Source organism: Lontra canadensis, unplaced genomic scaffold (assembly GCF_010015895.1).
Source record: "Lontra canadensis isolate GAN:19392208 unplaced genomic scaffold, GSC_riverotter_1.0 scaffold37, whole genome shotgun sequence".
NCBI classification, from domain to species: domain Eukaryota; kingdom Metazoa; phylum Chordata; class Mammalia; order Carnivora; family Mustelidae; genus Lontra; species Lontra canadensis.
Window position 1 is genome coordinate 16,494,036 of NW_022631031.1, and position 23,840 is coordinate 16,517,875.

The following is a 23,840-nucleotide window of genomic DNA, read 5'->3' on the forward strand; positions in this document are numbered from 1 at the left end:
GGAACTGAGGCACAGAGAGAATGAAATTATTTGCCTAATGTTATATAACTGATTGAAAGCAAAAATTAGGAATTTGTTCTCATCTTTGTGAGTTAATGCTTTGCTATTTTTTACCTGACTGATTAAATGATAAAGAGGAAGACCGTGATGAATGCCTCAGGAAGACAGAAAACATAATTGCGACCATTTTTGTTACAGCAGACAACATGCCTTAGTGGATGGCATGACTTGGCAGAAGACATAATGACACTTTTGGGGGATTTCTTACTTTTTCCAAGACCTCAGAGTGAGTGAATTTTGTCAAATAAAGGAAATGCTGGGAAATACCAAAGGGTAAGGTTTAGCCCAAGACTTTTAAATTGCATCACAGAGTCTCACAGACATACCAGAAGACACATGTAGTTACTGACTTAAAGAGCAATGAAGTTTTCAAAGGGATCATGTTTTGCATATTCCTTTCTAAGAGAGGCAATTTGGAACTTATAATAAGTTTTTCTGAGGTAATTATGTTGCAAATAATGACTTGGATATTAGGCTAAGCCACCGATCTTAATTAGTTCTAGTTGCTGTAACAAAATACCATGGACTGTGGGCCTAAGCAGAAACATTTCTTTTTCACAGTTCTGGAGGCTGGGAAGTCCAAGATCAAGGCAGTAGCCAGTTTGGTGTCTGTGGGGGCTGCTTAAGGCTTGTCTTTCACAGATGGCTGTTGTCTCACTGTGTCCTTTGTCATGCCCCAATAATGGGTCCGTGATTAAAGAACCGAGACTGATACAAAGCGAAGGTCAAGCAAAGCTTTATTTCACGCCAAGCATCAAGGATCTAACGGAACGTTCGGGGACGCACCTCTTACAAGAGAGGGCGACCCTTCTCTGTTTCACAGACTAGCTCTTAAGGGCAAAGGCCATGCGGTCAGGCCTGGCCACGCACAGGTGGCCAATGAGATTGTAACACACACAGGAAACTCCACAGTGACCAACTGAGTTACAATTTACCCTAGTAGACATTTGAACCAGCCTATTACACCTTGATTAGGATTGGCACCAAAAAGGCTCCCAAAGGGTGGGGGGGGGCATATTCCTTGGTAGCTAGGGAGACAGTATGCAACCCCCTACTGATCGGATGTCTCCACCTGGCCTGACCCACCCTTGTATCTGGGCTTTGTTACCTGGAGCTGGTTTCCGAGACTTGTTTTTAAGTGAATCTCCTGGGGGAAGGAGAGCAGAGACAGTTTAAGGGTTAAACAACAAAGTTATTGTTTAACCTCAATGGAAGCCTCTGGCTAAAATAAAAATATAAAATAGGTCCTTACATCCTTATAAAGCAGAAGGGCTTACGGGGTTTCTTTTATAAGGGCACAACTGTCATTCTTAATCACCTTTTGAAGGCCCCACCTCCCAATACTATCACATTGGGGATTAAGTTTCTACATAAATATCAGGTCCATCCCACCATCCCAAAACCTACTTTGTGTATAAATCACCCCAAAAATCCCAGGGGTGTTCTTGAGCTCCATGCTCCCTGTAACCCAGACACCTTCCTCTCCACTCCCTGAGTCCTTGGTTCCTTGAAGCTGGGCATATAGGGTATGAGAGGAGCCTGCTTTCTGTTTTCCCGCTGTAACGTGTATATAGCTCTATCACAATGCTTGGCACATGGTATTGTAATCAAAGTTCGTGTGTTCCGGGAAACAAATTGAGGGTTTTAGAGGGGAGGGGTGGGATGGGGTAGCCAGCTGGTGGGAATTAAGGAGGGTGTGTGTTGTGATGAGCACTGGGTGTTATCTGCAACTAATGAATCGTTGAACACTACATCAAAAACTGATGTTGCACTATATGCTGGATAACTGAACATTATTAAAAAAAGGAAAAAATATTAAAATCAAAAAACTTAAAAAAAGTTCATGTGGTTTCTCTGGCTCTGTCTGGTTAACCTTGAAGAAGGGACTGTGTGCGGCTAATCTAAATGTCTCCAGTCCTCATCAGGATGGCTCTTGAATAAGTACATGAATGAATGAGTAAATGGGCTTTTTTGCCTGAAGGAGAAGGAATGAGTTTAAGTTTCAGGCCCTAGGAAGATGGTTCAGGACAGCCCTTTGATGAGGTTACTATAAAGGCCTTTGGCAGGGGGCTATTTGTTTTTAAATGTCTGCATTGTTTGTGAGCCAGATGCTTTATTCTATGCCTTCTGCACTGGACCCCCTAGTGACTGTGGGGACCTCTCTCTACCTAAAGAAGCCACATATTTCCTCAAGGAACTCTTGTGTTTCCTCTGAAGGCTCTCTTCGGAAACAAACACCCATTGTCTTAATTAACCCTGACTCTGAAAGTGTGATTTAGGAATTCAAAGGCAGGTAACAGTGGAAGGGCTATCTTTTGTTAGGAATCAGAAACCTTAAGACTGGCAAATATAGAGAGATACCACATAGAAATAGAAAAGAAAGTTTAGAAATAAGCCCTTAGCTGATTTATAAACTAGAAAGGGGAGGGGGGGATTGGGTATAATAAAGAATTTCCTGGTGACACCAGAACAAGAAAAAAAAAAAAAAAGAAAAAAGCAGGATTATAAAAGAACTGAAATTAGTTTTCTCTCCTTTGCTTGATCTTACCAGCCATAACTTCATCTAAAAATATTTCCAAACCCTCTACTTGACTAGAGATGATGTAAGTGGGAGGAGGAGGAATTTGGGGGTATTTTTCTGTGTGCTTGTAAGCTCCTTTAGGGCTGCCTCTCCCAGTTACACCCATGGGTCCAGCCTGTACCCCACCAGCCTTTGCTGAATGTGGAATGCTTCTCCACTGTCTGTTTGGCCAGTGTAAGGACCTATTTTATATTTTTATTTTAGCCAGAGGCTTCCATTGAGGTTAAACAATAACTTTGTTGTTTAACCCTTAAACTGTCCCTGATCCTCTTCCCTCAGGGGACTTAAAAACAAGTCCAGGAAACCAGCTCCAGGTGTGGAGGCCAAGAAAAACAAGGCTGTACCCACCTCCAGTCTAGCCCTGACATAAGTACAGCCATCTTGGCAAAGCAAAAGCTGGCACCTTGCACTGTAAGAGTGGGTTAGCATAAGAATGGCCATCCTGAAGGCCGGGAAGCCATTTTACTGAGTGTCCCTAACAGGCCAACACTGCAATACTTCGTAGGAGACTTGAGATAATCATATACCACCAGGGCGGTTAGGTGGTGGCGCTACAGGGAAAGACAAAGAGTTAACTTGCAGAGATCACAATCCTGCAAGACAGGAGTCTCCCTTGGTTTGCAAATGTCCTGGTGATTTACAACAAAAAGGCTATCTCTTCAATGGCCCAATTTCCAGAGACAAGTGGCTCAGTTCCTCGAGGCCTAAGGTCGCCCTCCCCACCATAAAACTGAAGGAGGCTGAGGCAGAAGGAAATGTAAATAAAATTAAATTTCTTCTAAACCTAAATCTCACTTAACCACCAGGATGGCTCCAGGGTGACACCGGCGTGGCAAAAGGTTAAACAAAGTTAAACTGTCAAAGTGGGCCACAAGATATGTACGTAGCTATGAAAAAGTGCCTTGAAAATGCTATATAAACCCTTGGCTTTGAGTGCTCGGGGTCCTTGTTGAAACCCGCTGTGCCAGGCGGATACTTGGACCCCAGCTAGCTAGAAATAAATCTCGCTGTGTGACTTGCATGATCGAGAGTGTTCTCTGTCTAAGTGAGGGGTGGTCGACTCCGTACCCTAACAGCCAGCCTCCCCCAAACCTTCTACCCCTGCTTATATGCTTGTAAAGTAAAAAACTTCAATGTCTCCTCAAGTTCTTGTGCAGCTATCAGCTGTGTTTCCTGGGACACAGGGGCCTAGAGGTTAGTGGGTGGGCTCAGTTGTTTCCTGGGACACAGTGGCCTAGAGGTTAGTGGGTGGGCTCATTTCTCAATAACCTCTAAGCTTTACTACTTAGGGCTTACCCCTTCAGCATCCAGTGTTTTGACCCTCCGGTGAGGCTTCCTGGATTTCTATCAAAGGGACCTCTGGAGGCCACACCTACAAACTTCCAGGCTTTCCTGCTTATGTGTGAATCTGAAGTGGGCACAGTTCAGTTACTCTCTGGGATCTCTGCCACATACAATGTTACACAGCTTTAGGAAAAATTGTGCTTATGGTAGTAAGCAAAAACACCCTCATAAGTGCTGTAACTCTGTGATCTCTGATTCTAAGAGGGCAAAGAGAGAAAAATATCTTACAGACTCAGTAGGAATGCAGAGTTTGCTGAGAACAGAATGTGAAAGTGCCTGACGTTCAGAATGAACTTGTGCTCTCACTTTCTTTTATCCATCGATAATCTCCTATGTGTTCTTACATACTAAAATCTCCATTTAATTTTGTTTTATGACCAGAGCTAATTAGTAAGCCTAATTCATTTGCTTACCTATCTGGGCCTTTTTTTTTTTTCCATTTTATTTCTTTTCAGTGTTCCAGCATTCATTGTTTATGCACCACACCCAGTGTTCCATGCAATATGTTCCCTCCATAATCCTCACCACCAGGCTCACCCAACCCCCCCACCCCCCTCCCCTCCAAAACCCTCAATTTGTTTCTCAGAGTCCACAGTCTCTCATAGTTTGTTTCCCCTATCAGGGCATATTCTATTAACAAGGGGCTCTGTGCAGTTTTTCTTTTCTTAAGTCAAGGTTTTTAGGAAATAGCTTGTTTAATAAATTCTTAAGGTATTTAATTTTAAGTACATATTATAGTTTTATCATAGTTTTGCTCTAAGAGAAAAGGCCTCTACTAGGCCAATTCAAAGATTCTCTCTTGGGGGACACATTTATAGGAGCTAATTATTAGATTTGATATAAAATAAAGACTGGTTAGATTCTTTTTTTTAATTTAAAGATTTTATTTATTTATTTGACAGAGAGAGAGACAGCAAGAGAAAGAACACAAGCAGAGCGGGAGTGGGAGAGGGAGAAGCAGGCTTCCCACTGAACAGGGAGCCCAATATGGGGCTTGATCTCAGGACCCTGGGACCATGACCTGAGCTAAAGGCAGACACGTAATGACTGAGCCACCCAGGTGCCCCAGATCTATAGATTCTTGTCCTATAATCAGCAGGAAGCCACCAGGTGAGGGGATGTCATGGGCATGCTATGATGGCACATACAGGAGTTGTGTCTTTTCACAATGTCAGCTTTAGTCAGTCATAAAGCCAAGTTAATCACAATTATAAAACAGGTTCAGGATCCCAAACTCCATGACAGTTCGCCATGTGATTAAACTTGGCTTCTTACACGGCACACACAGCAGGACAGAAGACAAGCCACACAACAAACAAGATAACAGAGGGCGCAGGACATGAAGGAACCAAACGCGAAGTCAGTCTGTGGGTGCCTGTTATGTCCCAATAATGGGTCCATGATTAAAGGAACGAGACTGATATAAAGCGAAGGTCAAGCAAAGCTTTATTTCGCGCCAAGCATCAAGAATCTAACCGAACGTTCTGGGCCGTACCTCTTACAAGAAAGGGCGACCTTTCTCTGTTTCACAGACTAGCTTTTAAGGGCAAAGGCCATGCTATCAGGCCTGGCCACCTGGCCAGTGAGATTGTAACACACACAGGAAACTCCACAGTGATGCTAGGTGACCAATTGAGTTACAATTTACCCTAGTAGACATTTGAACCAGCCTATTACACCTTGATTGGGATTGGTGCCCAAAGGGCGGGGCCCATACTCCTTGGTAACCAGGGAGACAGTATGCATCCCCCCACTGATTGGATGTCTCCACCTGGCCTGACCCACCTTTGTATCTGGGCTTTGTTACCTGAAGCTGGTTTCCGGGACTTGTCTTCAAGTAAATCCCCTGGGGGAAGGGGAACAGAGACAGTTTCTAAATAGGTCCTTACAGTGCCCAGTGGAGATAGGTCTGGTCAGGGTCTGCTCTCTGCCCTCACTGCTTCAGATCAATCAGAGCCTTCTGAGGCAGCTGCTTGTTTTAATCGGTCAGACACAGAGGGGTCACATCTGAAGAGTCTGACAGTTTGCTGCCCAAATCCTCTCCTTTCTGAAAGGATTGAATTGGTCCTGGGTCCCTGCAGACCTCTGCTGGTTGCTTGTTATCAGTTCTGGGGTGTCAGCTAGCTGATGCTGGTCCCAGCGAGATCTCGTAACTGCAGTACCTTAACTGCTTGTGTCACTGCTTGACAGGAGAGACTGCATTGTGTTCTCTACAAGGGAACAGTTCTTCAGTTAAATTCCATCAGAAAAGCTGCTTAACCATTTTATCAGGAACAGGAAGTTATTACATCACAGAAAAAGTTTCTATTCTGGACTAAGTCTGAATTAATTGAGTTAAGCCATATCAGTGTTCCATGAACTCTCTTTTCTCTGCTGAAGAGAATGGAGTTTTTAACTGACATTTCCCAGAATACTTAGAATAGAGGTACAAGAAAAATGACTGGAGGGGAGAAAGCAGCCCTTCCCCATCCACCCCTTCTCCCTCTCTCCTTTCCTACCTTCCTTCTTTGTCTCTCCCTTCTCCCCCTCCCTTCTTCCTCCACACTCACACATTCTGAATGGCTCCACAAATTTATTTTCTTGAAGCTGTTAATTTGTTAATTAACATAGTTCATTTAATACAAGTGAGAAGTATTAAGTGAGCTGTTTATTAGTATCTGTATTTCTTCTTGTTTCATAACTCCATATTGCCTTAATTGATGTGATACAGAAACCTCCCCCTCTCCCTTCCCTTCTTCCTTGAGAGAGAACATGCATGGGCACATGAAGGGTGGGGAAGGGCAGAGGGAGAGAGAGAATCTTTTTTTTTAAGATTTTATTTATTTATTTGATAGAGAACACAAGTAGGCAGAGAGGCAGGCAGAGAGAGAGAGGAGGAAGCAGACTCCCTGCTGAGCAGACAGCCCGATGCAGGGCTCCATCCCATGAGCCAAAGGCAGAGGCTTTAACCCACTGAGCCACCCAGGTGTCCTGGGAGAGAGAGAATCTTAAGTAGGCTCTATGCCCACTGTGAAGCTTGACACAGCGCTTGATCTCATGACCCTGAGATCATGACCTGAACCAAAATCAAGAGTTGATTGCTTAACCAACTGAGCCACCCAGGTGCCCCCAAATCACCATTATTTAATCTTTTTGAGAAATGTATATAGTACCTACTAAGTAGATGTTTATGCCTGATTCCATGGGAGATGGATGAAAAAAAGATGAGTAAAGACATGGTCCCTAACATCCAGGAGTTTATAATCTAATGGAAGGCAAATATTCTCATTGGCAACTTGAAAGCTAACTGTTTGACCGCTATCCCCCTCTTGTGTAGGTCTTGACTGAGCACAGCAGTACAGATATTAATTTGGAAGGAGAAAATGGAAACACAGCTGTGATAATTGCATGTTCCAAAGACAACAGTGAAGCACTGCAAATCTTGGTTTGTGTTTTTACCATTTTCCCCCATTTTCTTTCCTTTCATTAGGGTAACACGAATTGTTGTTATTTATAGCAGATTTGTTGTTATTTATAGAAGATCTTCTCAGCAAAATATAAAATGCAGAAAATGTCAGGAAAAATAGTTCTGTGTGTTTCTGTATTTGTGCACACTCCTTAAATCAATCTGAGATTGTTTACAGAAGATTCACAAGAAAACATTGGAGAAAATGTGAGGAGAACCAAGTGACAAGACAGTATAGACAGCAAAAATGAAGATGAAGCTGCTGGTCAGGCTAGACTGCAAAATACAAAGTATAGTAGATTGGATGTTAGTAAACGTGGACCATAGTTTTGACTCTGAGCTTCTGAATAGTCTGAGGAGAGATAAACATAGTCAACTGCAAACTTCCTGTTGGGCTCATGAAATAAAAGCCAAGAGACATGGACTTTCATGTTCCTAGGACTAGAAGTTGCTGCCATGGATTCTCAGAAAGGGAGCCCCATCTGACATAATGACTGAGGTCCTTGGCCACAGCCCTAAAAGTAGGGCCAGTCCTCTGTCTGGTGGGATTTCCTGGGGTGGTCCACTGAAACTCTGGAGATGCCCATCTGAAATGACTGACTCCTACCCTACATAGTGTCCCTTCTGAGTGTGGTATTAGAATTCCAGAAAAAGCTTTCTTTCAACTATCGCTTAAGGACTTTTATGCTATTCAGATGAGGGTATATATTTTTGCCGCTTGATTTTTTTCCTCTTCACTATCCCAGAGAGTAAGAAAATAAAAATAATTTTAGAACATCTTCCTGAATATTTAAATTTACAAATAGGTTCTAACAACTTAATTACATGTTTTGGAGAAAAAATACATATTCCTATAAACGGTCATGATTGGACCAAAAAGAGGACAAAAAGTAAATGAATTAACACTTAAACTAAGAATTTAGAAAGAGAGCCTCAAATAAAACAAAATTGTAATAAAGGAACAGCACATTTGAAAACAAATATTAATGATTTTTGGAATTATTTGACAAGTTGATTTGTTTCTTTGAAAAAGATGATACAATAGAGCTGGTATGGGGCAAGTCTAAATAAAAAAGAAAAAGATGAATTGCAAATCATGAAGGACTTTATCTGGGTACGATAGGAAATATTAAGATGACAAAAGATCAATATGAATAATCCTATTCTAAAAAACTGGAAATTCATTTTTAAATGTGTAAATAGTTGAAAGTAATTGAAATTTAGTAATTAACCAAAAGTTAATTCTAATTTATATAGAGAACTATAAAAAATATTAAAAATGCATTATTAAGCTCTGTAGTCAGCTAATTTTACAAGCTTTTATAGATTTTATAAGTTCTTTCAAACTTGTAAGGAAAAGGTTTTCATTTCAGGTAACTATTTTATAGCACAAGAAAAGAATGAAAATATCCAGATTAATATTAAGAAGCAAATGTAACAATTCTAAAATTTGCCAGTTTTCCTCAAAAGAAAAATTTAGACCAATTTTACATATAAACATATAGATGTAAAAATCTTAAAAATACTAGCAAAATTGATTTTAATCATTAAAAGAGTAACACACAGTACTACATCGGCTTTATCCAGGGAATGTACAAATAGTTTAGTATCTGATTATAGCACATCAGTTGATGTGAACAGACTAAGCATATGATTATATCCATTTCTTTATCTTTAAATGGATAAAAATTTATCTTTAAGGTATTCTTACAAATCTGTAAGGAAAAGTCTACAGAAAATTGGCAAGGAACACATGAAGTTTAATTAGTTTCTCTAATACAGAAAAACCTATTGAAATAATGAGATTTTTTTAAAATCTCTTAAATTGGATGAAACAGACTTGTTGATTTGATATTCAGGGTTAGAGTAATTTGGATGAATCAAAGAATTTCATTCACTGTGGGTGTGAATACTTTTTGATTCACCAATTTCAATTCTTGGAATACATTCCAAGTAGATAATTAAACCTATTATTGATATTAATGCTAGTGGTACATATATCAGAGGGAGAAAACTTGAAAAAAAGCAGAAGTTCAGTAATAGGGATTTATTGTATAAAGTTTTGTGTATCCAAAAATGCAATATGTACTTAAAAAAATCATATTTTTAAAGAATGTGGAATTTTTTGAACAAAATGATCACACAGTGTACACAAAATTACTTTTGAAAAGAAATAAGACAAAAACAGTTGTTTCCTAAAATGTAAACCAACACTGTTCCTCAGAAGTGAGAGTGTAGGTAATATTTGCTTCTTCACAGCTTCCTGCTTATATAAAAAATGATAGTTGAAAATAATGGACTCAGAGATCAAGGTAACATTCTCTTAGTAGAGAATTTCTACTAATGAAAATACCTGAGTTTCATTCTTTTGGTAGAGAATTTCCATTAATGAAAATACCTGATTTTCATAGTTTAACAAGAGTGCTGGTCTTACCATTTATTAATTTTATATAAATGAGAGGAAAGGAATTTGGGAAATATCACTTTACTTATGTATTGAACATAGATATAGGAGAGGTCATGGTAATGTTTTAAAACACTTCATTAATTTCATTGAAAAATGTGTTGACTTTAGTTGGAGTATCAAGATTGATATTTTTGTGTCTACATTGTTACTTCATCTTTGGAAAATACAAAGTGTCTCTAGTTCATAATCCTAGCCTTCTTCCACAATTACCTTCTTCCCTAGATTTCCTATCCTATGAACCCTTTCTATATAGTGTTACCTAGGCAAAGAATAATGAAATGACCTAAGAGTGGCAATTAATTCTTGTTTATCCTTGTGATTTGGGGTTTTGCTTGGATCAGTTGACTTTTTTTTTTCTCCTTTCTTTTCTTCCAGTTAAATAAAGGAGCTAAGCCATGTAAATCAAATAAATGGGGATGTTTCCCTATTCACCAGGCTGCGTTCTCAGGTGCCAAAAAATGCATGGAAATAATATTAAAGTTTGGTGAGTAGAAGTTTTCATACATTATGTACTATAAAGAAGCCTGTTGTACTCGATGCTATTAATTTGAAAAAATATTTAATAGAGTTTACATAGAGGCTTTTATATAAGTCTAAATATCCTTTTTAAAAAAGAAATTCCTTGTATTTATAATGTTTGTTCTCTTGAATTCTGTTTTCCTCTGAAGGTGAAGAACATGGATACAGTAGACAGTCTCACATTAACTTTGTGAATAATGGGAAATCTAGCCCCCTGCACATGGCTGTTCAAAGTGGTGACTTGGAGATGATTAAAATGTGCTTGGAGAACGGTGCACAGTTGGAACTGATGGAAGTAATTGTTCATGTTCTACATGCTGCTTTTATTTAGGGTTGTCATAAATTAGTCTCCAAAATGCTTTATTGCTCTTTTACAGTTAACTTAGGTTGCAGCAGGCATCATTTTTTGCTGTTCAGGTAGAAGCAGAACAAGAGAATATCACATTTCAACCTAGCCAAAGAATTCTGAGAGCTACCCACAACACTTTCAAACACAAATATGGGCGGATAATGATACTGATAATGATAGTAGAGGTACTGTCAGAGCTGTCAAAAGCCCTCAGATTTCAAGGAAGCAGAATTGTTCACTCTGAATCTTATATTAATGCTTGATTTTGTTGATCTAGGAAGGAAAAAACTCACAGCTGAATTTAGGTTATATCCTTAAATTTGGACTTAAATATTGGTTCTGATATTAAAACTCTTTGCAGAACGGGAAGTGCACACCCCTTCATTTTGCTGCCACCCAGGGAGCCACTGAGATTGTTAAGCTGATGCTATCCTCTTATTCCGGTAGCAGCGATATCGTCAACGCAGTGGATGGAAATCATGAGACACTCCTTCACAGGCAAGTTTCCTGCCTATCATTTTTAGTCTGCATGTGTTAAAGTGTACCCTCCAAGAGAAAGTTAGCACTCATAGTAGTGGAAATTCTATAGTTTAAAAGAAAAGAACAGAGATAAAGATCCTATGTTTCAAATGGAATCTCTATGTTCCTCTGGAATTAGAGTGTTAAATAGATTTTCTAAGAATAAAGTCTCCAGTGGCATGTTCTGGATTGTTTCTTGGGCCAGTGGATATAGGCTCAAGATTAATCTTTTATATGCTCTGGATATCAACATATATGCTTTTCTAAGCCTTTTCTTATTTGCTTCAATTCCTTATGTGTGTCTTTTCCTTATTTTTAGTGGAGATAATGGAGCAGATACAGCTGGATGTTCCACTGTTCGCAACCCTTTCCACTCACTGTCATAATTATAAATATTTTCAAAACAGTTTTTAGGAGATGGTGGCCAAGCTCCAAATAAGATGAGAGTTTAACAGAAATACACATCAGAGAAAAAAAGCATCTGAAACTGTAGGCTTGCTAGATGCAAAGGCAGAAAGCAGGCAGTATGGACTGAGAAGGGAAAACAAGGAGTAAATACTTCCTGTGTGAGTGAAAGAAGTAGCTGAGATGAGCCTTCCCTCTCTCTCTCTCTCACACACACACACAAACTGGCATTTGTGAATAAAAGGTTGGTGATATGAAAATGGCTATTAAATCAGAACAAAAACAATTGACTAACCTTCAGACTGGAGATTCTCAAACACCCGTGTATCAGTATCAGGGCAGTAGTTTATAAACTCCCAGCTTCTTTGGGATGGTCTCGGGAACTTTTTAAAATGCTATAAACTATTTCCAGGTTTAAGCCAATTTAGAAACCCGGTGACCAGGATGTAAACAAAATGTGTCCATTTGGATCACAGCTTTAATGTACAAGTATGCATAAGAAGGAATTATTTTAGAAAAATAAATCATTCACCTGACCTGTAAGTGTCCTCAACCTGGTGACTACTCTAGCTGGACATACTCAACTTGGATTGGCTGTAGATTTCTTGCATCCATTCAGTCCAATTCTGATTAACCTAATACTGATCTATAATCCTGGAATGTGCTTTTTTTTTTTTTTTTAAAGATTTTTATTTATTGATTTGACAGAGAGAGATCACAAGCAGACAGAGAGGCAGGCAGAGAGAGAGAGGGAAGCAGGCTCCCTGCTGAGCAGAGAGCCTGATGCGGGACTCGATCCCAGGACCCTGAGATCATGACCTGAGCCGAAGGCAGCGGCTTAACCCACTGAGCCACCCAGGCGCCCCTGGAATGTGCTTTTAATAGCCAGTGACATTTGGAGTTTATGTTGAGCTTCAAAGTGAAGTTTGCTCTTTGGGCTAGAATTCTTTTAGTTACCATAGTGCAAAGACCCCAGTTCATTGTTTTGACTGAAACAGTGAACTTTGGAGGAAGGGGAATAGGGTGCCAGCCCTACCTGGCTGTGTAATATTTGGCAAGTCATTAACCTCTCCCAGCCTCAATGTTAAGATCTACTGAGAATCTGCATTTTTAATGGACAGGTGCTAGTGCTGGTCTGCAGTCCACACTTTGAGTAGCAAAATTCTAGACTGGGGAGATAAAAGAACAAGTCAAATGGGGCCTTAATGTTGTTATTCATTTCCTACAGTTGCTAAACATACTTAATGTAATTTAAATATAATACAACCTCTTGTGAATTTGGGGTGAAAATTGACAAGCCAGTTCTAAAATTTATATACAGAGGCTAAATAGCTGAGCCTCTTAAATAGGAACAAAGAAAGAAGATTTGCAATAGGAAACAAAATCTTCAGTCATTAGTATTAATATTTATTACAGAGATGCTGTAATGTAGATTGAAAGTTTTTACTTGCTTTATTAATATTATCCTTATGACTGGTTGTGAGATAATAATACCAAAGTGACTTCAGTGTTCCCCACAATTTGTTTTTGGCTTCATAAAACCTTAGGAAAGTAATGCTGCCTTTTAACTTTTGGCAAAGAGGGCATTTTGAACACTGCCAGTGAATTTTAGGTGCACCTTGCATGCAACTGTTTTTATTCCCCATGATCATGGTGATAACAATCAGTTCCTCTGTCTTTTGTTTTCAGCTCTTTAGGACAGCTGTTACTATTCACTTCACATCTTCATGGTGATTTTACAAGGAGAAAATCATTTTACTAAAAGATGAGGAGGGAAATCTTGTGATGTATTTGAACTTTCTCTGTTCTTTGACTTTGAAAATATTATCCTCATCACAGTCAGTTATACATTTTGGAAGGTTATTGATTGCCTAGCAGTTCATTATGTTGTTGAATGATCATTTTAATTGACCTTTTAAGTGCAGTATAGTAGCTTTATTTTCTATATCAGTAGTCCCTTAATATGCGTGTCACTCTCTTTGCAGAGCCTCACTATTTGATCACCATGAACTGGCAGGCTACTTAATTTCAGTGGTAACTATTCCATGGACAGTTTTTTATTTTATTACTATTTCCAGTTGAACAGTCATATAATTAAATAATACAAATGTTCACATAAGCCAAACTTTAATTTGTTGCTTCTCAGCAAAAAAGTTTACAAAAAGATGACTGACAGATTTACAAATAGGCTATATTGTGTATGAATACATTCCTGGCCAGATGTCATTGCCATGTAGTTGGTCAGAAGTACCAAAGTGTACTTTTGATACCTAGATCCATGTTTTTAGTGTTGGGGGTTGGTGAGTACATGGCAAGGACAGTTCTGTGAACCAGTCCTAGAAGAGGGTTAGGCTTCGCAACTCTGATGACTCTTCCATGCACAACTAACTTCCAGGTGGAAGCAGGATAGGTAGCACGAATCGCCTCCACCATTCACTGTAAGCTTCTACCCCAGGTGCCTCGGTGCCATCTTTCAAACAAGGAAAAACTGAGAAATTAAAAATACTGTCTAAAGTCTGTTAAAAGTGAAAGCACACAGTCTTTTTCATTCTGAGAAGGGTACTTACTCAGTTGGCTTTTGAGTTAAATTTTAACAAGTTGTTTACACAAATTAATATATGATGTATTTATTTAAGGCCCACTGTATCAGCAAAAGTGTACTTCTATTTGTAGTGTTTGTTGTGGATTTGTTGTGAATAGCTACTATTGAAATTGTGATATTTACATAGAGGAATCCTGGAAAGATTAATTATATGCCGTAGTTTTGTCATGCATGGTTTCCTACAAATGCAGCCATGTCACCTGGCAACCTCACTTAACCAACATGAGATTTTCTTTTTATTTTATTTTATTTTATTTATTTATTTGACAGAGAGAGAGATCACAAGTAGGCAGAGAGGCAGGCAAAGAGAGAGGAGGACGCAGGCTCCCCACTGAGCAGAGAGCCCGATGCGGACCTCGATCCCAGGACCCTAGGATCATGACCTGAGCTGAAGGAAGAGGCTTTAACCCACTGGGCCACCCAGGTGCCCCCAACATGAGATTTTCAAAGGGGCTGCTGGTGCTATCATTCGTCTGTACTTGCTGGGTACCCCCACCAAACGGGAACTATCCACAGCTGGAGTTTAAGTTATTTTTATTATCCTGTCCAAAAGATAGAATTCTTTCCATGAACTTTTTTAAGCCCTGTTTCTGGTCATGTAAAGTATTATAATTAACACATCATGGTAAATACTGACTTAGTCATTTAAAATATCTGTGACTTTTAAATATAAATTTTCTCAAATATTTGGCTAAAATTTCACTGTAGGATCTGAATTAGTTCAGTTCAGTTCAGTTGTTTCAGTTCATCTATTTCAGATGAAATGGATTTTTTTTAAAGTGAACAACTTCTTATGAATGTTTTAAAAATCACATATGCAATAAATTTGGAAGATTTTTGTATCATGGATATTTAAAAGTATTTTCTTAACATTGAGAACTAAACTGTTGCTATAGGTCAGAGGATTTTATTTTTATGATTTAGTAACATTTTTACTAACATTAACATTGATGTTACATACAGTAACATTGATCTGTTGCCAGATGTCAATCAAAAGGTTAACATGTGAGGATAATTTTTGTTGTTAAAACGGTAAAAGAATGTCTTGATTTCTGATGTTACAACATAAGAATTAGAGGGAAATTCTAAGTAGTTCTGTAGTTAGTCATGTACTTGAGTGCTAACCCTAGAATGGTTACTCTATTTTAATGAATTAACGTCACTTACTGATTGCAGTGTAAGCTCATAAACTCTTTGTTGAATAACTTGTTTTATTTTAGGGAGCAGATATTAATAGCACCGATTCAGAAGGACGCTCTCCACTTATATTAGCAACTGCCTCTGCATCTTGGAATATTGTAAATTTGCTACTCTCTAAAGGTACCATGAGGGGCCAAGCCAAGCTTTTAGAACTACTACTCAATTTAATATTAAACATTTATTGGTCATTTATTGTGCACCATGCTTTGGGCCAGGTGCTGTGAATACGAAGATAAATAGAATACTTTCCCTGTCTGGAAGAATTTTCAGTCCAGTAAAGGTGTGATATTTAAAAAGATAATTTCGGAATAACAATAGACAACATTTATAAAGTGAGAATTTTATCACAGGCACACTCATGAACATTTTAACTATATTCTCTCAATTATTAATCCTGTGGTGTGGGTGCTATGACTGTCCTCATTGTAGGTACGAACCCGATGTGAAGATTACAGAGAGGAGAGCTACTGTCCTTTTTTCTTGATATCTAATCTCTCCATCTTTATATTTTATGCTTTAAAAGCTAAGCTATCGTATATTAATTGACATAACAAATCATCTAGTCTCTGTTGCCCCTGCACACACACACTCACACACACAAACACCAGGGTAAACCAATTTTAAATCCAGTTTTGTTGTCTAAGTAAAGTTTCCTGTAAGTTAATGTTTGACAAAGTTTTAAGTAAAAAAAGCTTTTATTTTCTTAAATTGAAAATCTACCATAGGTCATGCTTTAAATAAATAAGTAGATATTATATTTATATTGTGTTTTTTTAGGTGCCCGTGTAGACATAAAAGATCATCTTGGACGTAATTTTTTGCATTTGACGGTACAGCAGCCTCATGGATTAAAAAATCTGCAACCTGAGTTTATGCAGGTAATATATGTATAAATGAATTTCCATAACTGAGTTGGGTTCGATGGAGAATACAATAATTTTCCTTATTATGATTTTTATTATTATGAAGTCTGACTCTGGAATTTAAAAATTATTTTAAAATAAAGATGCCATATTTGAACATATGATGATTATGATAATACATTTCATTGGTATTGAATTTTCCAAGTTACAAACGGTTCCCATATATCCCCATCTATAATGAGTCAGCTTTCCATCATTCTTTTAACCATTATGAATTGCTTATCAGTGGAAAAGCCAGGTGCATGAGTCAATTAGCAGTATTTCATCATCAGTTAAGAAAAATTTATATGTATTTGATTTGACAGATTGAAATGTTATTTCCATATTTATATTCACCAGCACATACTGAGTGACTATGAGGTATATCTGAAGTTCATCATATTTTTGTAATAAGTAGATTTTCATATTGTCAAAGTCTTTAACAAAGAATAAAAATACTTTTATTTGAACATTTTAAACAAAAATAATAATTTATTGATTGGATGAAGTGCTCATTTGGTATTCACTTTTTATTTCATAGTCATATAAAAATAAAGTAAATCTAGTTTCAGTATCTCATCCCTTTTGCCTAACAGAACACATTAACATTAAGCTCTTAAGTGTTATTTGGGGGAAGAATGTAAAAGGAGGGCTGAAAGGGGTGGCCTTTAGCAAACACATTTAGAAAACACTCAGTTGACCAGTTAAGTACATTTCTTATCCTTAGGATTTTTCAGAGCCCTTAATACAGTAATATACATTTTAGGGAAGCAGAGCATATACCATTATCCATATTTATTTTACTCTAGTACCTTTAAGTTATTATATTTTTGTCCTCAAGGTACACATATTGATCCTTATTGGGAAATACTGTCCTACAGAATAATTTGAAAAATAGTATATTAGCATGAAAACAAAACTATATTTAGAATATTTGTTTTTTTCCATAGATGCAGCATATTAAACAACTGGTAATGGATGAAGATGATGACGGGTGTACCCCTCTACATTATGCGTGTAGACATGGGATTCCTGTCTCTGTAAATAACCTACTTGACTTTAATGTGTCTATTCATTCCAAAAGTAAAGATAAGAAATCACCCTTACATTTTGCAGCCAGGTAAGGGTCAGTTTATACAATATATGAGCATGTTTTCTCTCTGTTTAATATTTGCTTTGAAAACATGAAACCTAATTTTTTCAAGTTATGGGCGAATCAACACCTGTCAGAGGCTTCTGCAAGACATGAGTGACACGAGGCTTTTGAATGAAGGTGACCTTCATGGAATGACACCTCTGCACCTAGCTGCAAAAAATGGGCATGATAAAGTAGTTCAACTTCTTCTGAAAAAAGGTGCATTATTTCTCAGGTAAGGATATGTCATCAAAATATTTATATATTCTTTTTAATTGGCCCTATTCTGGCTGTTTTTCTATGTTATTTTTAATTATGATAGCTAACTTTCTCACTAAGTACTTTTATCCATCTTACTTAATCCTCAAAACATACATGACTTCTCAAATATTGAAAGGCACATCAGTATTTTTTTTTAAGATTTTTATTTATTTATTTGACAGACAGATCACAGGTAGGCAGAGAGGCAGGCAGAGAGAAAGAGAGAGGAGGAAGCAGGCTCCCCACTGAGCAGAGAGCCCGATGTGGGGCTCGATCCCAGGACCCCGGGATCATGACCTGAGCCGAAGGCAGAGGCTTTAACCCACTGAGCCACCCAGGAAGGCACATCAGTATTATTTCTGACTGACAGACAAAGATGTCATAATTTATAAAGTTGAAGACTTCATTCGAGGTCACAGAATAAGTGGCTTTGTGGAAAGTAGTTCTCAGAACCTTTGAAATACAGTTCTTGATATTTGACTTCATCATGCTACCATCCCTTTATGCAGATACATGTGCACACACACCCTATACAGATTCAGACTTTTTCATTCAGTCTGATGGATGATTGTCGCGGCCGGCACAACAAATCGACCAGGAAAACGTGAGGGTAAGAGGATGGTGAAAAGAAATTAAGAGACAAAGAGATGGGGGCAGGAGGGACACTGAGGAGGATGTCCAACAGTGCCAATTTTATTCCGCATCTTACAAGCATTTATAAGGCAGACCACAATGGAAGGAGTAACCGCAAGTTCCCATAACAAGTTTACATTAACTACAAACAAATCTGTGATGCCAGGTAGTCACGGCTAATGCCATTAGCTACTATTGATACAAGAAGTTACAATCAACCAGGGAGTGGGTTATGGGAGGTACAGGAACAACAAGAACCAACTAATATAATCAACCAGGGAGTGGGTTATGGGAGGTACAGGAACAACAAGGACCAACTAATACAATCAACCAGGGAGTGCGTGTGGGAAGTCACAGTTGGCGAGCGCAGGACACATAGCACAGACCATTTCTCAGTGCTACTCAGCCTTTCCTGTCCGTAACCCTTTATTAAGGTATTTGGACTTAAAGGGAGACACAAGTCAGGGCCTGGTTTGGTCCTCATCTCAAGCCTTATCGTGGCCTCCAACAGATGATGAATGTGAAAAGCTTCTTTTGTGTTGCAACACCAGACATGAAGAATTCCTAAATTTCATTATACTTATAGGAAGTCTAACAAAAAGAGCAAAGATAAAATAATTAAGCATTAAAAAATGTAGTATAATTAAGTGACATCTTGGTAAAAAGAAAAGTTTTATAGAGGTTTGGTGAGCTATTTTCTAATTTTACCAGCAGGGAGGCAAAGAGCTTATTAGGCTAAGTTCAAAAGCACATTTATTATTATTTTTTTTAATCAGAGCACCAGTCATGCAAAGTAGGGTTGCAGCTGCAAAAGGAATGCTCTGCTCAGTTCCCTCCTACCTCCAAGGGGCCACCAGGCAGTGGACATGCAAAGAGGATACCAAATGGATCCAGGCCAGAGATTTGTTGCTTAATGACATCATAATAACTGAAATGGCAATGTGGACTTTGTACCTTAAAATAATTGCTCACCAGCATTGAAATTAAATTATGTCAGGATCTCATTTTTTTTTTTCTATCTCTAATTTGGAAAAATGACAGGCCTTCGTTGTATTTATATCTTGAACTTCTGTTAGAAACAACAAACATTTTCTAAAGGGATTAAGAAAGCATCTTTGAGAGCACAAGAGGAATGCTCTCTTCAGACCTGAACACTTAGAAGAATAAGGAGCATTAAGCTAAGCATCTTAAGGTGATATTATTATTATGATTATTAGCAATACCTAGTGGCCATGAAGACTAATACTACCATCATGGAATTTTTTTAAAGATTTTATTTTTAAGTAATCTCTATACCCACCATGGGACTTGAATTCACAACCCCGAAATCAAGAGACATGTGCTCTACTGACTGAGCCAGCCAGGTACCAACCACCCCCATCATGGAAAATTTTTGATGTGATATTTGATGAAAGAATAAAACAAGATTCAAAATAGTGTGTATAAGTACATTACAGCCTTGAAAAAAATATGTACAGCACAGACATGCTAACTCTAGTTTTACCCACCTCCAGATGTTTATGTACTTTTATATGTTAATCTGCTAAATTAAAAAGTGTGTATGAATCACATTCTAGAAAGGTTATTTAAGACCATTAAGCTTGAAATTAGCTCATTTGTTAGAAATATGTAATATTTAGATGCTAGAACTCAGACAGGCTTTTTTGTTGTTGTTGTTATCTGACTCACCTTTCCAATGGGTAGCCTCCTTTCCCACGATTCACCTGTGAAGTGAATGCACAGTCTTTTTCTTAACTCTTTCACAGTGACCACAATGGCTGGACTGCTTTGCATCATGCTTCCTTAGGCGGGTACACTCAGACCATGAAGGTCATTCTTGACACTAACTTGAAGTGCACAGATCAGCTAGATGAAGAAGGGGTAGGTACTGTGCTCCTCATACCTGCCCAATATCTTGGCGTAGGAGAAACTTCCAAAATTACAAGAAAGCTGCCTTCTTAGCCACTCTCTTTCTTTCCTTGCTGCATTCATACTCTTTTTTGGGTTCTTACTCTGCAGGGGGAAAAGAATAAGAATGCCAACAGGGTGGATGCATGTTGAGAACACCTCTTAAGTCTCACGGAGACTCCACAGGCCCATGTAGATCGATGAAAAAATTTTCGCTACTCCCCGGTGAACCAAGGAAAATGAAGTCAGGGATAGGTCTTCATAAAACTAAGTGTATTGGATTTGAAGAACTATCCTTTATTCTACTATGAAGTTCTCCCTCTTTTTATGGAGTGTATTAAATAAGTACACATTCTTTCATGAAATGATAGTTTTCACTGCTTTTTAAAATGTCTCTCTGGGGCAAAATTAAAGACTGGCAACCTTCTAGCTATATCTTTTTTTTTTTTTTTTTTTTTTTAATTTCACAAGCCTGTGAAAACCCCAAATCTGGAAATTATTGCTCTAAGATAATAAATCTCTTGGAAGTATACGTCACTCCAGTATCCTTACCCTGAAAATTTGTCATTTATCCTTGTGGAATCATCCCACTGCAAAAAGAGAGTATTCCATATATACACACACATAGCACCCCTTCCCTACCACATACACATAGACACACACACAACACACACACACACACAATGTTCAAACTATAAACTCATTATGCGAAGCCTGATTCTGAACACTGGCTTTAAATTTTATGTATTTTGGTATTAAATAGTTAAGTTTTTAAATAATTTATTTTAAGCAGCTCAACAATGAAAGCAGAAAAATAGCCAGAGGGTGACCAGCCATTGTTACTGGATTTTCTTTGTTCTATTTTTTTCTTTTTTTAAGATTTTATTTATTTATTTGACAGAGAGAGTGAGAGAGGGATTATAAGCATGGGGAGTGGGAGAGGGAGAAGGAAGCCTGATGCAGGACTCAATCTCAGGACCCTGGGATCATGAACTGAACTGAAGGCTTAACAACTGAGCCACCTAGACGCCCCAACTGTGTTCTATTTTTTCTAAAAGAACACTGCGCTTCACTTTGCTGCAAGGGAAGGCCATGCCAAAGCCGTTGCACTTCTTCTGAGCTACGATGCTGACATCGTCCTGAACAAGCAGCAGGCCTCCTTTTTGCATGTTGCAATTCACAATAAGAGGAAGGAGGTAGTTCTTACGACCATCAAGAACAAAAGGTATGCTGTCTTCCTATCCCATTGTCATTTAGTGTCCTCTGGGCACATGGGATGATACACAACCTGAGAGGAAAATAGGAAAAGAATAAGTTTCAGCTGTTAACATTCCTTAAACAGCAATTGTTTACATAAAATTTTTAATTAACTCTTTGGGTAGCAACAGACATGTTACTTAACCTCTCTGGCTTTTGGTTTCCATCTGTAAATTCTGGGAGCATAGATCACCTTCATAACACCCACGTAAGAAACATGGGGTTCAGGCATGTGTAGTCTTGTCTTTGTCTACCACACTCTGCCCTGATCTCAATGAATATGCCCAACACTCTTTTACCAAAAGAAATGTCGAAACTGGATGTTGGTGAAAATAATCTCCAGGGCAATTATCATTTGGTTTCACTTATTTGTGGAGCATAAGAAATAACATGGAGGACATGGGGAGATGGAGAGAAGAGAGTTGGGGGAAATTGGTGGGGGAGACGAACCATGAGAGACTATGGACTCTGAAAAACAACCTGAGAGTTTTGGAGGGGATGGGGGTGAGAGGTTGGGTGAGCCTGGTGGTGGGTATTATGGAGGGCACGTTTTGCATGGGACACTGGATGTGGTATATAAACAATGAATTCTGGAACACTGAAAAGAAATTAAAAAAATAAAAATTAAAATAATAATCTCCAGGGCATACCCATGCTGTTACAAGGCCATCTATGGAATTTCCCTTAACACAGGATCTTTTGTGATTGTGGATTTTTAAACCATACTTTATGGAGATTTAATGATGAAGTTGGAGGGTCGTTTGTTCTACTTTTCATACATAAACTTTTTGTATAATCACAGGTATGCTCAAGGGCCCAGTATCACCCAGTCACGGACACAGAGATGAACCTTGTCCTATTCAAGACAGATCAAGCCTGTGTTTTGATCTCAAGTTCCCCCTGCTGATCACTTCTTTGAAACCCTAGTCACTGCAAATGTGAAACTGGAAGTTTTCTACTGATTATGTAGATATTCTAGATGGATTTTACTGATAAGGTTAACAGAAAATTTGGGTACTTTTTAAAAGTAGTCTCTTATGACCTAGATCAGATCTCAGAGGAAAATGTCTCTTCTTTACTTCCTGTTGGGGATTTATTTCCCCCTTGTGATCATAAGTATCTTCTTATTCTGTCCAACTGGATGGTGTTGGAGAAAGGAGCAGGCTATGCAATCTCTTGGCAGAATCTGTGCTTATTAATGTACTTGACACATGTTTTGTAGTTTAATGCAATGCATGATGTGTACATGGATTGAATGTTAACTATCATGTGTCCACTGTGTTGTTATTGTATTTATATGACTATGAATTTCTCTACCCAACATGACGAGGATGATTTCAGGATGAGAAGAAGATAAAAGCTTACCTTCTGTAGAAGGCATTTAGAGAACGAGAACAGTGATTATAACAGCCATCCTGGAATTTGTCCACATTTCTAATTTCCATTAATGGACAAAGATCCTATTAACGGATTGATCTTGATTCACATATTGGTTCCACTGGAACAAATTTAGGTTTCTTCTGAAGTTATAATCTTGAATTTCAGCTGGTAGCTTTGCTGTATTGAACAGAAAGATTAAGACTTGTGTTTGTGTTATTATTATCACCACTGTTATTTTTTACAGATGGGAAGAATGCCTTAAGGTTTTTAGTCATTATTCTCCAAGCAATAAATGTCCAGTTATGGAAATGGTAGAATACCTTCCTGAATGCATGAAAGTAAGCCCTCTAGACAGAACTGCTTCTGGGTAGATGCTTAGCATATAATATAATATAATATAATATAATATAATATAACATAATATAAGGATTTATTATTGTGATTATTGTTGTAATCGCAATGTAAATAATAGTAATTTTCATTTTTAGAGTAGTTTGTTGTTTCCCATAGGCTATCAATCAGGGAAGTTAGCCAACAATTATTTAATAAGGACCTACTTAGATTAAAGGATGCTATTAGTTGTTGTGTGGAATCTAGGAAAATATAGTTAGGAGATTTTTTTAATTCAAATAATCCAAATCTAGAACAAAGACCGCTAATGGTAGTTGCTGGCTGAGTAAAGTCTCTAGCTGGTTTTTCTGGGGGCATGCATGTTACTGTCTCAAAGCTATAGTAGTTGGTAACATTTAAAACCAGGCTACTTAAGGATCCAGATATCTGGCTTCCTGTAAAAATCAGAAGGTCTGGTGACTGGGCCTCCTCCTCGTGAGGAAGGAACTGCTAGGCTAGTAGCAGCTGCTTCCTTTAGATAGG

The 23,840-nt window shown here is 38.2% G+C and overlaps 1 protein-coding gene across 1 annotated transcript in view; it reads left to right on the forward strand.

The window, feature by feature from the left end:
• TRPA1 (transient receptor potential cation channel subfamily A member 1) overlaps positions 1-23,840 on the forward strand; it is a 65,590-nt gene that overhangs the window by 12,736 nt on the left and 29,014 nt on the right. The window contains exons 4-15 of the mRNA XM_032869254.1: positions 7,302-7,409; positions 10,273-10,381; positions 10,566-10,711; positions 11,127-11,263; positions 13,675-13,723; positions 15,512-15,611; positions 16,269-16,369; positions 17,344-17,513; positions 17,599-17,763; positions 20,189-20,303; positions 21,389-21,555; positions 23,212-23,305. Of these exons, the coding sequence (XP_032725145.1) occupies positions 7,302-7,409; positions 10,273-10,381; positions 10,566-10,711; positions 11,127-11,263; positions 13,675-13,723; positions 15,512-15,611; positions 16,269-16,369; positions 17,344-17,513; positions 17,599-17,763; positions 20,189-20,303; positions 21,389-21,555; positions 23,212-23,305 (1,461 nt within the window). The remainder of the gene's footprint in view (positions 1-7,301; positions 7,410-10,272; positions 10,382-10,565; positions 10,712-11,126; positions 11,264-13,674; positions 13,724-15,511; positions 15,612-16,268; positions 16,370-17,343; positions 17,514-17,598; positions 17,764-20,188; positions 20,304-21,388; positions 21,556-23,211; positions 23,306-23,840) is intronic.